Source organism: Calonectris borealis, chromosome 8, assembly GCF_964195595.1.
Source record: "Calonectris borealis chromosome 8, bCalBor7.hap1.2, whole genome shotgun sequence".
NCBI lineage: Eukaryota > Metazoa > Chordata > Aves > Procellariiformes > Procellariidae > Calonectris > Calonectris borealis.
In genome coordinates this window covers 12,257,327-12,273,061 of record NC_134319.1, presented here as the reverse complement: position 1 = coordinate 12,273,061, position 15,735 = coordinate 12,257,327, and the positions used below count along the sequence as shown (strand labels likewise).

The 15,735-nt window shown below is 44.1% G+C and overlaps 1 protein-coding gene across 5 annotated transcripts in view; it reads left to right on the top strand.

The window, feature by feature from the left end:
- Positions 1-15,735, top strand: part of DMAP1 (DNA methyltransferase 1 associated protein 1) — a 41,917-nt gene that overhangs the window by 8,763 nt on the left and 17,419 nt on the right. For all 5 annotated transcript variants that reach the window (XM_075155965.1, XM_075155961.1, XM_075155962.1 and 2 more), the window contains exons 5-8: positions 526-684; positions 1,836-2,003; positions 2,994-3,179; positions 6,058-6,129. In XM_075155965.1, the coding sequence (XP_075012066.1) occupies positions 526-684; positions 1,836-2,003; positions 2,994-3,179; positions 6,058-6,129 (585 nt within the window). The remainder of the gene's footprint in view (positions 1-525; positions 685-1,835; positions 2,004-2,993; positions 3,180-6,057; positions 6,130-15,735) is intronic.

The following is a 15,735-nucleotide window of genomic DNA, read 5'->3' as shown; positions in this document are numbered from 1 at the left end:
GTATCAAAGCAGGAGGTGTGCTAAAGGCTAGGAACCACCACTCCTTGCCTTTCCCGTTCTTCCCGTACAAGTGAGCATGTCCCACCCCAAGTAAAGAGTTGACTGTCAGGGCAGTTTATGTGAAGGTATTGGTGCTGTGATGTGGGAGGAATGCAGGGAGGCTGGCTGAACCTTGGTTTCACTGTCATGTTAGCCTGATAATTTTGAAACCTATTGTCAGGATGTGGGTTGCTGACCTCTGCCTGTGTCAGCCACCTGAAATAGGTTTCAGTGTCCCAGGCAATAGTTCCCGGTGGGCTCCCCAGAACGTTATGTCTGCGTCCCTGAGATCACACATTGCTCCTTATCAAGTCCCCTGCCTGCTCATTGTGTTTCCTACCAGGACCCATTGCTCAGGGTCCTGGCAGCCCCTTCCTGTCAGTGCGCTGCTCTTGTTCTCGGCTCAAGTATCTTGGCCCCTACCAGCTGGCAGTGCGAAGGGCAGTGCTGCCAGAGAGCTGCCATGTTTTTCTTTTCCCTGCATAGACAGTGCAGGTACCTGTCTACTCAGAGCAGGAGTACCAGATGTATCTCCATGATGATGCGTGGACCAAAGCTGAGACAGACCACCTCTTTGACCTGGCTCGGCGTTTTGATCTGCGCTTTGTGGTGATTCATGACCGCTATGATCACCAGCAGTTCAAGGTGAGTCCCAGGGGCCAAGGTGCTGCTAGCAACCTGCTGCTACGGCACGTGCAGGGCTTGCTGCACTGCAAAGACCAAATTACCCTTTATATCAACTTAATTAGGGGAAAATAATGAATTATTGGCAGCAAGGAATATTGAATTTCCAGCACGGGGCATTGCTGCTTGCTTTGTTTGTAATTAAATCCACTGTGACTTGTGCTCATTCCGTGTTGTGTTTTATTAGAAAGTTGGAAGGTTTGTCCCTGCCAGGAGAACAACTCATTGTTCCTTGAAGATAAGGCAGCTGGGGAGTTTGTTTAGCTGAGCAGGATAGGTCTCCTGGATTCTAGTCTAGGCTCTGGTAGAAGGGTCTGCTAACAGTCCCTGGGGATTGGGATTTTTCCCTAGTGCTGCTCCTGACTTGTGGTCTGACCTGCTGCAGGTTTCTGTCATCTCTGCTGTGAAGCAGGGACCATTAGTGGTCTGAAGATGCCACTCTGGTGTCATGATCCTAAATCTCTTGTAACTGCTGGTTCCATGCCTCCTGGTGACACAGGGGAATGATGTGACTCCTACAGAACAGCTCCAAGTGCTGGAGGTTTTTGTTGCCCTCTGAAAAGCTCACATGAAGAGCCTGTAGCAAAGCGGAATATCAAGAGTCTGCCCAGCTGGGCAGCCCAAATATCTTTGGTGCTTGGAGTAAGGGAACACAGCTCAGACTCCATGTAGCGATGGGCAGTGAATTGTTGCAGCTGATACCTTCTTGGTTATGGCTTGAACAGCCATTGTCTGGAGCAGCTCAGAGGAGACCTCCAGTATGTTTGGCAGAGTTTCCTGTTCACAGGTTTTCACCTCTTGAGACAGCTATCCTTGCATCCTTTTATCTGGGAGTGCTTCGCTGCTGTATTGTCTCTAACCCTTGGCTGTAATGTTGGACCCTCTGGTGGGTGTTTTGAAAGCAGTAGCTGTGAACCCATGACAGTTAATTGACGCAGTTCACTGAGAAACTCCCCCTTCCCTGTGGTTCCACTGGGACTGGCGAGGCTCCTCCTAGGCACTGTGTCTTACACCCTATCTGACATCCTTCAGTGAGTGGTCCTTAGCTGGCTACTGCACAAGGTTTTGCTTGGTTCTTTCATAATGTTGTCCTCCTGTGATGTCTTCCGCAGAAAAGATCAGTGGAGGACCTGAAGGAACGATATTACCACATCTGTGCCAAGCTGGCTAATATTCGTGCAGCTCCAGGTACAGACCTGAAAATCCCAGTCTTCGATGCTGGCCATGAGAGGCGAAGGAAGGAACAGCTGGAAAGGCTGTACAATAGGACACCAGAGCAGGTAACCTGAGGAAGAGGGCATCACTGCTCCAAAAGATTTATGATAAGTTGAATCAGTAGGTGGATGAAATAGGCCAGAGGGTGGGAAAGGGAAAGAAAGACTGGACAAGAAAAGATCAACACCTAAGTACTGCTTGTGTTGTTGAGTTCTTGTCTTTTTAAGGGATACAAAAGGACAATAACTGAGAAGTCTGACTGTACAGGAGAGAGGGCTGGGTGAGCAGGGTTATGGTCTCTGGTAACTGCCAACACCACCTCTGTGACACTTGCTGTACTAGTCCTCTGGATAGAAACAAATTCTCAGATCAATGTTCTTATGAGTCCCTGAGTTCCATGGGGAGAGAATTATTTCCTTTAGAGTAAAAATCTTGCCAGAAAACATCAAAGACTGTAAATCTGCATGTTTAGTTCTCCTCTTTGTTGAAGCTGTGTAATGGTCCCAGGGTTTAGAGGTTAAGGAACTGTGTGTTCCCCAAAGGCTGGGGGAGAGCATCCTTTCCTGTTAGTAGTTCCCTTTAATGACAAGTTCACATGTGTAATGACTCTGCTTGTCCTTCCCACATTGACAGGTGTGCTAATACTAGGCATAGTTGCTCTAAGTTCTACGTACTATGTCTGGGGAGGGGAGCCAGCTTTTCACAGCACCACATTTGCAACTACAGTATATTTGGGCTTTTTTACCCTTCTGTCTGTGCTCTTGGCCTCTTGTCTGGAGGAGGGATTGATCACTTATGGATGCTGCCGAAGAGCGCATCATGGATGTTGCCACACAGTAGCTGCCAGTTTGTAGACTGGCATTGCCATGGGTGCAGGGTAAGGCTATGGAAGATAATGTGCTCTGCAAATCCAAGTCCTCTGCAGGAGATTAGGCAGGGGAGCTTAAAGGCATTCCCAGGCTGGCCCAGGGCAGAGTTGTTGTCGGTAGATGGCCCCCTTGCCTTGCTAGGCCTCCTCTGCTGCTCTGATTGCCTTTCTGTGCTCTGGTCTGCAGGTGGCAGAAGAAGAATACCTCATCCAGGAGCTCCGCAAAATCGAAACCAGGAAGAAAGAGAGAGAAAAGAGAACCCAAGACCTGCAGAAACTCATCACAGCTGCTGACACCACCACTGAGCAGAGACGTGCCGAGCGCAAGGCTCCCAAGAAGAAGCTGCCACAGAAAAAGGAGACAGAGAAGCCTGTAAATATTTCTCTTTTTTTCCCCTGCTTTATGTTCTAGCTGGGTAACATGTTTTTCCTTCAACAATCCTAGTGGGATCAGGCCCTCAGCTTTTTAGAGGGAAGCGGCTGCTGGCTGCCTTCTGGCAGATGCGTTTTTGGTTATGTCTTTTGGAAGGCAGAATGGTCTAAGGCAGCCATTGTCAGAATCCTCTGGTGTGCTTTCTGTCTCTCTCCCATTTGAAAAATGCTGATTTAAGTTCTGTTTCCCTTTCCCTCCCTGAGAAACGGGATGAAATGGTGCCAGCCATTCATGCCTCATGGCAGGGAGAAGCATCTGTCTCCCTGCTTCTCCCAAGTGTATTCTGGTACTGCTATGCAGGGTTGTCCCACAAACCTGTTGTCTTTCACCTGTTTTCTTTTTCTAGTCCAGGTTTCCCTTTCCTTCCCCGTTCCTGGGTCTCAGCAGTGTCTCCCCAAGCTCAGTACATGCCCCTCTCCTGATCCTCAGCTGTGATCAAAGCAGCTGGGGGACTCCTGTATTCCAGGAGCTATTGCTTCTTATTTCTCCCTGAGCCAAGCTAAAGTCTAAGGAGCCCAGAACACAGGTTTCAATTCACATTTGATGTTACCTCAATTTCCCTTTCTGGAAAGAGGACAGCATGGACTGAACTAAATTCAGCACCTTCAGTAGGAAATGGCTGTTACAAAATCTCAGATGTTTCCAGTGAGTCCCTGGGAATTCCTGTCCCTCCACCTTGTGAAAAGAGAGCACTTGTGTCATCGTCCTCCAAAAGGGTCTGTGAAGGGAGAGGAGAGAAGCAGTGAATGCTAGACAGTTATTGCTTGATGAAGTGTACCTAATGGCCACCACTTCCTTAAACCAGGGTTTTTTGGTGGTGTCCCCGCCCCCCCCCCCCCCCGAATATAGTATCACTGGGCACCTTGTGCATTGAATTCCCTTGAGGGTTGATCTGGTAAAGCTCACCCATGGCTGGCATATCTCTCTCTAAAGAAAGCAGCTTGTAATTGGTGGTGAGGGAGAATGGGGCTGGAAAGATGCTGAGGATGCCAAGGTGAGGGAGTCCAGCCCTAAATATCGCTTGTTGGCTGGTGCCTGTCTGCAGGCATGTAGTGGATAGGCACGCCAGGGTGGGCAGAGAAGCAGTTTCTGTTGTTGCACTAGCATCATTTCAACCATGACAGAGTCCATTAGGAGTCAATTACCAACTATAGCCAGGAAATGTTAAGAAAAAAATTGCATTTTAACTAAGAATTTGAATCGGGAGCTGCATCAGCATCATTTCAACAAAGGAAAATCATTTACCAAAGAGTCAATTGAGGTTGAAGCGTTTACAGCATGTACAGGCACGCAAGGCAAAAGAACCCATTTAATTGCTTCTGTGCTGAGTGCAGTCAGAGTTGTCTCGGCTAAGCCAGCGATGCTGATTTACCCTCACTGCTTGTGTCAGGGTGTTCAGCAGTGGGCTGGGGGGCAGAGTTTGGGGAGTCTGAAAGCCAGCCTTCATCCAAAGGAAGCAGAGGGGATTGGTTTTTGATTGCAGCCCTCTTTGTCTAATAATCTAAGCAGGGAGGCTACATCCTACCAAAGATCAAAGTGATCCCTACAAGTTCATGAGCCCTGTTGGTAGTTAAAGAATACTTTCTCCACCATGGTCATGTTTAGAAATCTCTTCCTGGGCCTTCTGTTTATTGGACTGACCACAGATAAACTGAAAAAAAAAGTCTTAATGCCTGGCCACACAGAGCGGTTTGTAAGGTGCCACCTCAAGACCAAGACATAGAGATAGCTGATAGAGATGTGAGAGTCATTGGCAGGGAACTTGAGGAGTTGAGTCACTGTCCTTCAGCATCTCTTATGATCTTGGGGCAGCCCTGGTTGTCTCAGTCCTCTCTGGAACGAACAAAGAGCAAGCTGCAGAGCCTTTCTGCAGAGAAATACGGGAGCAGCAAGGCAAATGCTGTCTCCAAAGAAATTGGGAGATTTGAGGCGACTCTTCCTTTTGGAAAAGCGTGATTGAGCATGCGTTTTGCATAGATTGTGGCTATTCATAAATTGAAACATGACTATCACTGACCCATTCAGAGGACCCCACACCATTCAGTGCACAGGGCCCTGCAGGTAGGCTGGTTTAATTATTTAAAAGTATGCTCACCTTGTGCTTTGCTCAGCAGCACAGATTTTTAAGGGATTTCATTTACTTTTTTTTCCATTTTGTTGAAATGCAACCAAATGCTCTACTGTCTAGCAGCAGCATTAGAAGTTTGCGTTATTGTAGTACTATGCTTAAAATGTGAAGTGGGGAAGAAAGAAAACTGTCTAACGAGTGGATAAATGGCAAAACGTGTAAACAGCAGGCCTCCTTGGAGGGGTGCAGTCCTTACATCCTCATTAGTGGGCTCATGTCTATAGAGATCAGAGGTTTCTCAGCTCATTCCTTAGAGGACTTGCAGTCAAAAGCCAAGATTTAGGGAAGTCCTGGGCTTTTTTGATCAGTGAAATGGGCCTAAGTTAGATAAGGATGATATTGTGCAAGTATGCATATGTTAGTATAAGGAGTACCATTTAGGGTTAGAGTTTATGCTTGTGTGGATAGGTGTAAGGATCTGTGTAGAGCAGTGCATTTAAACCAACCAAACAAAAATGCTTGAGCTCTCCAAAGATACCTTGAACTGCAGTATTTTTCTCAGTGAATTGCTTGGGATTTTCCCACTGAATCCCGTTGCTTGGGATTTTCCTCTTGCCTCAGCTCTGACGTGTGGCTGTGGCAGGTGGTTCTCTGTCATAGGAAACAGTGTTTCCCCTTTCAATAGTCTCTATATGAAATCGGGTGTTTCTTGTTTCCTCCATCAACACATCCTGTTTCGATCTCTTTCAGGCTGTTCCTGAGACTGCTGGCATCAAGTTTCCTGACTTCAAATCTGCAGGTGTCACGCTGCGAAGCCAGAGGGTAGGCTGTTGTCCTGGTCCCTTGAGACCTCTGTTAATGTCTTTCAGTCTGCTTGTCTGTCTCCTCATCTGTTCTCCTTTTATAGCTAAAGAAAGTCAAGTTCTTGCCTCTAAAATAAGAAAGGAATTCCATAAATGTGGAGACTCAGAAACCTGGAATGCTGGCTCTGTCAAAGCCAGCTCATCATCTTGCAGGGGCACCTGAACTTGCTGGTGTTTGTTACCGGTGGCACTGGTGTGCCCGCTCTGCTGTTAGACACACGTGACGGGCCCAAATGGAGCTGTCTAGTCCAAACAGAGCGTGCAGCCAAATGTAATAGGCCTCGTAGAGCACGTTTGTTGACAGATGAGAGGTGCTTTTAAGAACCAGATGTTCAGGTTGTGACTTGGAAAAAAGAGACACACATAAACGCATACAATTTTTAGCCTTCCTATTTCCATTATTGTCAGAAAATATTTTGGGGAAAAGCCCCTTTGTTCATTCTGTCGCACAGATATCCCTGAGAAAAGAATTTTCTTGCTGTTTTATCAGCAAGACTTGATGCCTGTCTCTTAGCGACAGGTTTTGGGGTACTGAGGGAGTTAAACCTGCCTGGCCGACTGAATGTTTTCAGAGGGGTTTTCATAGCAAAATCCTGTTTGTCTGGTACAAGTGCTTTTTTTTTCTAGCCAAATAAAATAATCCTTAGTTGCTTTATTGTACCGAAGGTGGAGAAGGAGGTTCGTTGCCTGGCACCTTCACTTGGCATAGTAATTTTCTAGGTCACTTTTAAAGACTGGTTTATGGGATGTTCTTTTGATGTCAGAATAGTTTCAGATCTTCCTGGGAACACCCTGGGACTGTTAATAGAAATGTGTTTGGGATCATGCTGCTTCGATGTACGGGTGCATGTGCACATTAGAGGCAAGGTCACTGCTGGGGGACCCCTTTAGTGTCCAGGTGCCACCACCTGCAGGCTACCTGTTTGAGTGAGGGGCTACAGCCTTGAGGAAGTTCAAAAATCCCAGCAAGTGACAGGCAAGACTGCAGTGCATGTGTTGAGATTTATGGAGACGTGGCAGATGTGTTCTCCAGCGCTAAGATAAATAGAGTAATTTATGGAGATTGATTTGGATTTTGAAAACTAATAAGTGATAGTTGATCTTTTCTATTTTTTTACCCCCCCTGGAAGAGAAGCTGAGCAATAACCTGTCAGTGATGGAACCATCTGGCAAAGCCAGCAGCCTTTTCCTGTGCCAAACAGGCAATTCAAATCCCAGCCTTTGTGGAAATGGGTGCTACGTGCTTCTCCCTGTTCTCTTTAATGCTCACAAAATGCAGCGATAAGCTGAGACATGGCAGTCTGATTCAGCAACTTTCAGCATGCAGTATCCACGCTCCTGAGATGACCTGGAGCAACTTCCTATGCTCTGCTTGAAATTTTTAAGGAAATAAATGCTGTTATTAGAAGTACCAGTGGTTTGCAAATTGAAGAAGATTGCAAATCACTGATATAGGTAAAAAACAACATTTTGTTGCTTGGAAATGTGAAACCTGCCTCCAACCCAGCAAAATGAATTCATTTGTGGCTTTTAGTCAGTCAGCTGGCTTCCTTATTCAGGTCTTCCCTGTTTTTAAAACAGGAGCTAATAGACTCACTTGCTTCACTTATGGGTGATGGGGAGAATTAATTACATGAGGTCAGTATGGGCCTTTTGAACTGGTAAGAGATGCTGAAGTGCTAAGTGGTATAGAGTTGACAATCCATGCTAATCCGAATTATTTTACTTGTGGGATTTATGTGGCAAACCCTCTACACACCAGTGGTGTGGAATTGATAAGGGTGGGAACCGACTAGGACTAAGTGAGGAATTGGGATGCTGTGCTGGAAACTTGTACTCTGGCAACATCCAGCATAAGATATTTTGCCTTGAGCACATTGGAAAATGATTTCTAAAGGCTTGTGACATCTTGCAGTAGGTTCTTTTGCCTGAGGACCTAAAGCGTTCCTCACTTAAAGGCTTCTATTGTCCTCCTTTATTTTGTACTTTGCTACCCTGCTTTACGCCTTCATAGTTAGGTGAAGTTGGATTTTGCACTGCGATCAGGGACTCAACCTCTGTCACGTGTGAAAAATGTACCATATCATCCCCAGGATAATAGCACTTCCTCTTTGATTAGAGATGTATTTTTTTTTTCTGAGGATTTACAATTAGTCTGAAAACTTGAGTTAAAATTAATTTATAGAAACGAGTCCTTGAAGAAAAAGTTAGCAGTCTGTATTCAACTTATTTTTTTCCTAGTAGTTTTTATGACAATAGCCCTGGCTTTTCAAATTCTTTCTGTTGTTAAAGCTTACAAAATCTTATGCACAGGCTGAATTTGAAGACTTCTTTTTTCCCCCTAGGATTAATGGTCACTTATGGCCATTATTCTTCATAACCGAAAGTTTCTCCTTCAGCAGACGCTGAAGAGTAATCTTCTCCAGTGAGTTCGACAAGCTGCCTTCTATCACAATGGCTTCAGTCTCCCATTGTTCTCCATGGGGCTGTGGCCACAGGCAAAGAAGGCCACAGCCCCCGTGCCCTTGCTCTGCATGGGATTTCCCCTCTGCCTCCTGACAGCACAGACTGCAAGTGTCTCTAAGGCAGCAGGAAGCTGGGCATTATGAAAAGCTTCATCTTAATTCAAGGCAGTGTATTGCCTTGGTGCCACTGAGAACAGGAGGCAGTAACAGATGTTTTGGAAGGGCATAAGCCTTTCATGAGTTTCTTGAAAAGGAATTTTAGACCTTTGCCTTCACTGTTAGTAAAACAGTGTTATGAAAATAACACCAGAAATGTATTATTAATCCTAAATGTTACTTCTGGAAAACTTCCTGTTATACTAGGTCTGCTCAGCTGGGAGGGCAGACGGCCAAAGAGCCAGAGGAAATGAGAGATGGGTAGGGAATTTGTACAGAGAAAGGAGAGGAAGAGACTAAAGGGAAAGCAGGGAGTTATGAGGAAGGAAAGCTTTGCTGGGGATCTGCCTGAGGCAAAGGAAAATGGGAGCTGTTGAACTTGAATCTTTTCCAGGACCCAGATAAACCAACAATAACCACATCTGAGATCTGGGCATCATGTTGCTTCTGTAGGGCAGAGCTGAGTTTGTTTCGAATTCACCGCAGTGTTTCTGTACCATGTCATGTTCAGCTTTCTTTTAAGTTTAACCTTTGTCTTTGACTTTATTGTGATCAGAGCACTTGACTTTGGCATACTTAACACCTCTTCAGTGTGTTTTAAGTTGCTCATCTTCTCTCTCAGCCTTATTTGTGAATTTTAAGTAACGATTTTGTTAATGCTGTTGAATTGCTGCAGCAGTGCTTTTAGGAGGGAAGGTGATGGATGGAAAAGGGTGTCCCCACTCCTGCACGTTATGGTGTAAGTCTGTGTCCTTGCTCTGTTGTCACGGGTTTGGAAACAAAGGAACTGGAAGAGAATCGATTGAGTGATGTCTCATCTGAAAAGAAAACAAAACTCTGGAATGAAAGGAGTTTGTAGAGATCTCAGTCTGCAGAAAGGACTGAGGGATGCTCCAGCTTAGTCATTCAAAGCTGGCCACCTCCCCTCAGAAAAGGCTTCCAGTGAGCAGCCTGACTCTATCTGCTGACTGGGATCTTGTAGACAATTTGCCAGTCGGACCAATTAAAGAAGAAGAAGAGGAAGGAAAATTACAAGTACAACTTTAGTATCCATTGATTCAAATATTCACACTCACCAGCTTTTAAATATTTACTAGCCTGCTGAGCATTTTTTTTAGCACTGATTAATGAGTAAGAATTTACTGTGGTTTGGGTGTGTGAGTTCTCTTCCATTTGTTTTTTTCTTGGATTGGGAACTGAGTGCTTACTACAGCTCCAAGGTGAATGATTTTTCTAGAGGAAGATGGGGTTATATGTATGTGTTTAGACATGTTTATTCTCCATATTTGATCTGACCCACAATTAAATGGCCAAGCACGCCGCCTGTTTACTCTGCATCGGAGGCTGTTGGCTCTGTTCCTTCCCTGTCATTAATGCAAACCCAGACCTCGTCGTCTGTGAACATGTGAAACATCTGTCTGTCCTCCTGTGATCAATACTGTCCCTTCAGAGGTTCAGCTTTGGAAGCAGTTCCATAAAATATCATTTATTTTTATTTGGATTTGATAAATTTAATTACTTGGAGCAATTAATAATTTATTTGTTTTGTATTGATTGCACTCCAAGGCATCCTGGCATCAATCTGATGGAGATCAGCACACCCTTATTAGGTAGGAAAGTTTATGTTTCCAGATCTGAACATCCCATGGATTAGTTAGCTGAGATGTGCTTGTTGCTTCTGCTAGCAATTTTTCATTAGCGAAGTTGTATGTTTTGCACTCTACAAGAGAGTGGATGAGAGTAATTTCCATGGGGAGCCTGACAGAGGTGTGGAAGGAAAGTAGTAGTCTCATTTCTGTGAATAAAAGTTATGAACAAATGATGCAGGCTGGATCGAATTCATGTTGTGGCATTGCCATCTATTTGTTGTATTACGTGCCCTCTAATTAGGGCCAAGAGAGTGCTGGTGCATTTCCTAATCAAACTCCTGCCTGTAGAGAATGAAATAAGATGAAAATATTGGAGTATTTATTTTTTAAGAGAACAGCAAAGGATTCAAAATCTTGAATGAACTAGAGAAGGTGAATCCAACACTTCTCTTCCTCCGTTCTCATTCTTAGCTAAACTGAAAGGCAGTTAATGTTAAATTGCTGAAAGAAAATGCATCTGTCACCTTTTTCATGGAGCTCTTTGGTGTGGGAGAGCATCTGGACCAAAGCCTTAGTAGGCTCTTGGGTATAAAGAGAGCACTTTGGGTACAGTAATGGGGTCTTTTAAATAAGTTGTAGTTCTGGAAAGGATACTCCGTGTTGCTGCTTCTGTTGAATCTTCAGGTACCAAACAGTGTCTCTGCAGTACGAGGCCTTGGGGACCTTTGTCTGCCAGTCCTGGACCGATTTGAGAAGCTTTTACTACCTTTGAGTAGTCCGTAGTGACACAGTCTTAGATGTCATTCATCAGGTAGTCTGACTGTATGTAACTTGTGCAGAGCACCATATATATTACGTTTTTCTTTCATTAGCATAACCAATATAATGATCAGAGTGTAATTAGTCACTGTGGTTTTTTCTATTTGTGTAAGTGTAGTTTCAGTTAAATTATTTAAGAGAAAGGTAACATCAATTCAAGACTAGATGCATGTTTTGCTACAGTATCTTGGATTTCTGTCTCATCTGGAATTTTACATAACGTTCTTGTACTATGTGAAACTGTCCTCAGAGTTCCCCCTCCTGTGGCCTATCTTAGGGCCTTCCCTGTGATCATAGCACGCTCTTCTGTGCTCTTGATTTGTTTCAGTCAGATGCAGCTCAGAGGCTGCAGCCGGTTCCATGTCCTGCAGCCACCTCTACAGGTCTCAGCTTGGTTTCTGCGCCTGTAGTGAGAGGCAGGGGTAGGACTATCTGGGAATCTGCAGATCTCCTAAAGCAAAATACTATAGTGTCATACTGTGGTAATGTGCTTTTAACATAAAACACCCTCCAGTAAAAATGTCCTGTGCAGTTCTTTCTTCTGCACCATGTATTTTACTGTTTTTCCCTACACAAACACTTCCTGTACACCTTTTGCATTTGTTTTACGGGCTTGTGCTATATTTAAAGCAAAATGTATTTAAGGGCCAGGGAATCTCAGGATGGGTAAGTGGCAGATAATACTTTGCTTGCCGGAAGATAATCATCTTCTAAATGGTAGGCAGTCCTGGCAAGGTGTGAATTCTTCTTGTCTTCTCAGGTGTCTTGGTTCTTGTCATAACCTGTATGTCAAATTGGGAGAAAGCTGACTCTTTCCAGGTTATCAGCCATCACTTCTGTGGATTCCAGGTTATTCTCATTTTAGGCCATTTGTGCTGGGTCAAAGCAATCTATATCCCCTTCCTAGGGGGAAAATGGTGGGAGAGTATAAAAACCTTGAAGACCTTGTTACCTGCACTGGTGGGAACCCATCATGCTGAGACATTGATGCTTCAGGACCTTTGGTTTCTTTAGGAAGTATCTCTTAGCTTTACCCCTTGAATCAGTGCTATAGATGTGTAATGAGGCATTAATGTTTGTAGGAACAGTGAGCTGCTACTTTGCCATATGCCTGAGCGTGCTGTGCTTCTCCAGGATCTGTTGGCTGCCCTCATCCTGACAAAGCTTTTACTAACATATTCCTCTAACAGATAAAACTGGTTTAATTTACTAGGAGGATTCAAGTACAGAATTTATATTTTTGCACAATTGATTTGGGAATTTGTGAGATATGTCTAACTTTAGTCTAAAAAAACCCTGAAATAACCATTTACATAAGTTAATATAGAAATGTTTTCTTCTTAAAAGATTGGTTTATTTAGCATAAGCCTCATTGATGGAGCAAGTTGATCGTCATGTGCCATTCCGGAGTGATCGCTGTGTGTTTAATGTATTACATAGCATAGTAGAGATGGCATAGCGGTATGACTCTTTATTTTTATCTGTTCTAAATCTTAGTCTGGCAAATCAGCAGGCACTGACGTAAGACATGGGGTCCATGGCTGTAAGCTGGGGCAGGGGAAAGCATGTATGTTCATTGAGGCAGAGAATACCTGTGCAGTTTCAAACTTTTATAACTTTTGCATAGATCCACTGCAATTGCCCATCTGCCTTCCATTGTAGCACTTTAGTTCTGCGCAATTAAGCACTTCAAATTTCTAAAAATGTGCACGTACATATCTGAAATTGAATTTCTCTGTTGGTGTTTTTTAAATTCCAGAGCTCTAAGGCTAAAGTACTTAATATGGTTCTTTACTTCCTTGAGTCTTAAAACTGTGCAGGAATGGAGGCTCTCCGCTCCTGTGGAGTAGAGCCATGCAGCCGAGGAAAGGTTGACCTTCCTTCTCTGTCTTAAGCCAGAAAATGCAAAAAACATTATTCATCTGAAACTTTAGCACTCCTTCCTGGAAACCCACTAAGCAATTCAGTACTCTAAAGATATCCATGAAGAAAGTGCCTAATGAGAAAGTTTTCTTGCTGCTGAAATCCATGAAGAAGGTGGTTTTCAATGTCAGTGAGCTGTATTATAATGCTGAACAACAATACCGGTGCTGGTGCATAAAACCACAGTTTATAGCTGTACAGACACAGGTCAGATGTGTGAAGTTTTTAGGATTAACGGTTTTAGGACAGTCATATTGGTTAGGATTGGGGAAGGTTGAGTTTAAGGAAAAGGTTGTCTCAAAATTGAATTAAGATGAAGTGCAGCATCAGGGAGGGTACATGTGAAATATCCAAATAACCATTGATTAATTTTAAAAACCTTGTATTTTGGTGATAGACCAAACAAAAGGTTTCAGCACAAAAGTGGGATTTTTTTTTTTTTTTTTGGAAGTTAGCACCAGAAATGGAGCATTTATGAAGAAAGCAATAAATTGAGAGCAGGACATTTAAGATGACCACACAGGTAAATGTGGGACCTAGCTAAATCTGTCTGTAGATCCTGCAGACCTCTTCCATTCCTAGTGCAGATCCCTATGACAGCCTCTACCTGCCAGGTGGTGATGCTATAAGACATAATAGGGGACTGTGTTACAAGCTCTCCAATTACTTAGACTTCATTACTCCTCCAAAATATATTCAACATTTACAACTATGCTTAAAAGTATTAGCATAAATAATGAAAACTGAATGGCACACAAAAATAAATGAACCAAGTCTGTTTGGGGAGGCTATATCTTCAGTTATTTCTTATCGTGTTTGTTCATTTAATGAATTTTGCCAATTAGCAATTAATTTGCAGTAGGTCTCCTAGTCATTAGTGTGAATTAGCAAGGTTTTGTTGGTGGAATGTCTCGAACATTAAATAAAAATCCTGTATCGTTCAAAACCTCAATGGTACTCCGTGGTGAAACCCTCTATAGAAATCGAACTGGCTCAGGGCCACCCCCCCAGTTTCTCAACCCCTGCCGTGAAAGTGCGGTGGATGCTCTGTTCATCAATTTAAGCTGCACGGCCCAATTCTAGAGCAATGCCCTCCTCCTTCAGGGGAGAGCAGACCCGGTCAGTACCGGTGTACTCCGTGCCTCTCAGGCCAAGTGCCTGCCAGCAGAGGCTGTGTATCCCAGGATCAGGCAAGGTTCCTCTCTGCGTAGGTAGGCTCTGGTACTGTGGCTTCATGGTGTTGATTCACGCAATTTTCTGTAGCTCTTTATTTATTTTTCTCTTGGTACACGCAGTTCATGTGTTTAATGCAGGTTGTTTATAGCAAGGACAAAGGATTACAGTCCTTAAATCAAAAGCGATGTTGGTGTAATTATAAGCGCAGGCTGGTGTTGCAAAGAGGGCTGTAGGGAGAGGCTGTCAAAGGAGAAGAGCATCCAAAATATAGTAACCTCAAAAATCTCGGCTAATCAGTTTTCTGATGGGAGCAATATGTTTCCCAGGTATTATTATTATATGGGGACTTTAAAGATAATAAATAACAATAATAGTCTAGTATAAGGAAGGAGAGAAAAGGGCAAATGCCATTCACCTCGGAAGCTGTGGTTGCTCACTGGAGTTCTCTGAGGAACATAATTTTCCTCAGCCCTGCAGACGACTCGATCCATGACAACACCAAGAACATCCCAGGAGCTGTGGTGTAAGCAAGGAGGTTGCCCTGAGTGGTGTTTTCATTAACGCAGAGATAGGGCCTGCAGAAACCACATATCCCAGCACACACATCTCGAGCCAGAGAGCACAGAGAAGAGGGACCTGTGGTCCCTGTGGATTGCCTCATTCCTCGGGAATGAGGGCAGGTGCTACACCACTTCCAGCGCTCTGGTGCATCTCTGGACATCTACTTAAAAGACCAAAACAAAGAAGGGCTTGCTGAAGTAAGCTTGGGCTTATCAGAGCTGTACAGGGCATGAAGGCTTCTCTCCTGCAACAAGGCAGCCCAGCTAACGGACCCTGGCTAACAGATTATCAGCAGCATTTGAGTAATAGACTGCTCATTTAGTTTTAATACATTTTGCATAGAGAGCAATCAGCCTTCATCAGTCTTAGAGATGAATTGGCTTAGCCAGCTAAATTCTAAAGATATTAGTCCGACAGCAGCCACATAAATCATAACATTTTCTTAATGATGGTAAAATTAAAATATACTCTTGCTTTGAGAAACCAATGAAGCCTTCCTGTTTGCAGGCCAGATCCTCCTGCCTGAATTAAAAGGAAGCTTAATTGATGTGTTTTTAAACTAAACTCACAGCCCCACTCCTCCTGAGCATCTCTAGTGTTCCTTTCTTTGAAGGTAAATTAATTTGTCCTGCCTCTCCCTGCTCCATCCTCTAATCTTCAGGAGTGTCAGTGAAGACCTTGGCTCGGTTTTCATTGACCAGACTCCTGTGGGATGTGAGCAGGACATGCACAACATCACAGTTGAAGGCTTTGCCAGGTTAATCGTTTGTGTTGCCAGTAGTTCCTTGAGCTAGTGGAAGCCTCCCAGGGGAAAAGCTTGTGCTCTTTGTCTAACCAACAAACCAAGGCCTCCTACCTAGCCAAGCATGAACTTTT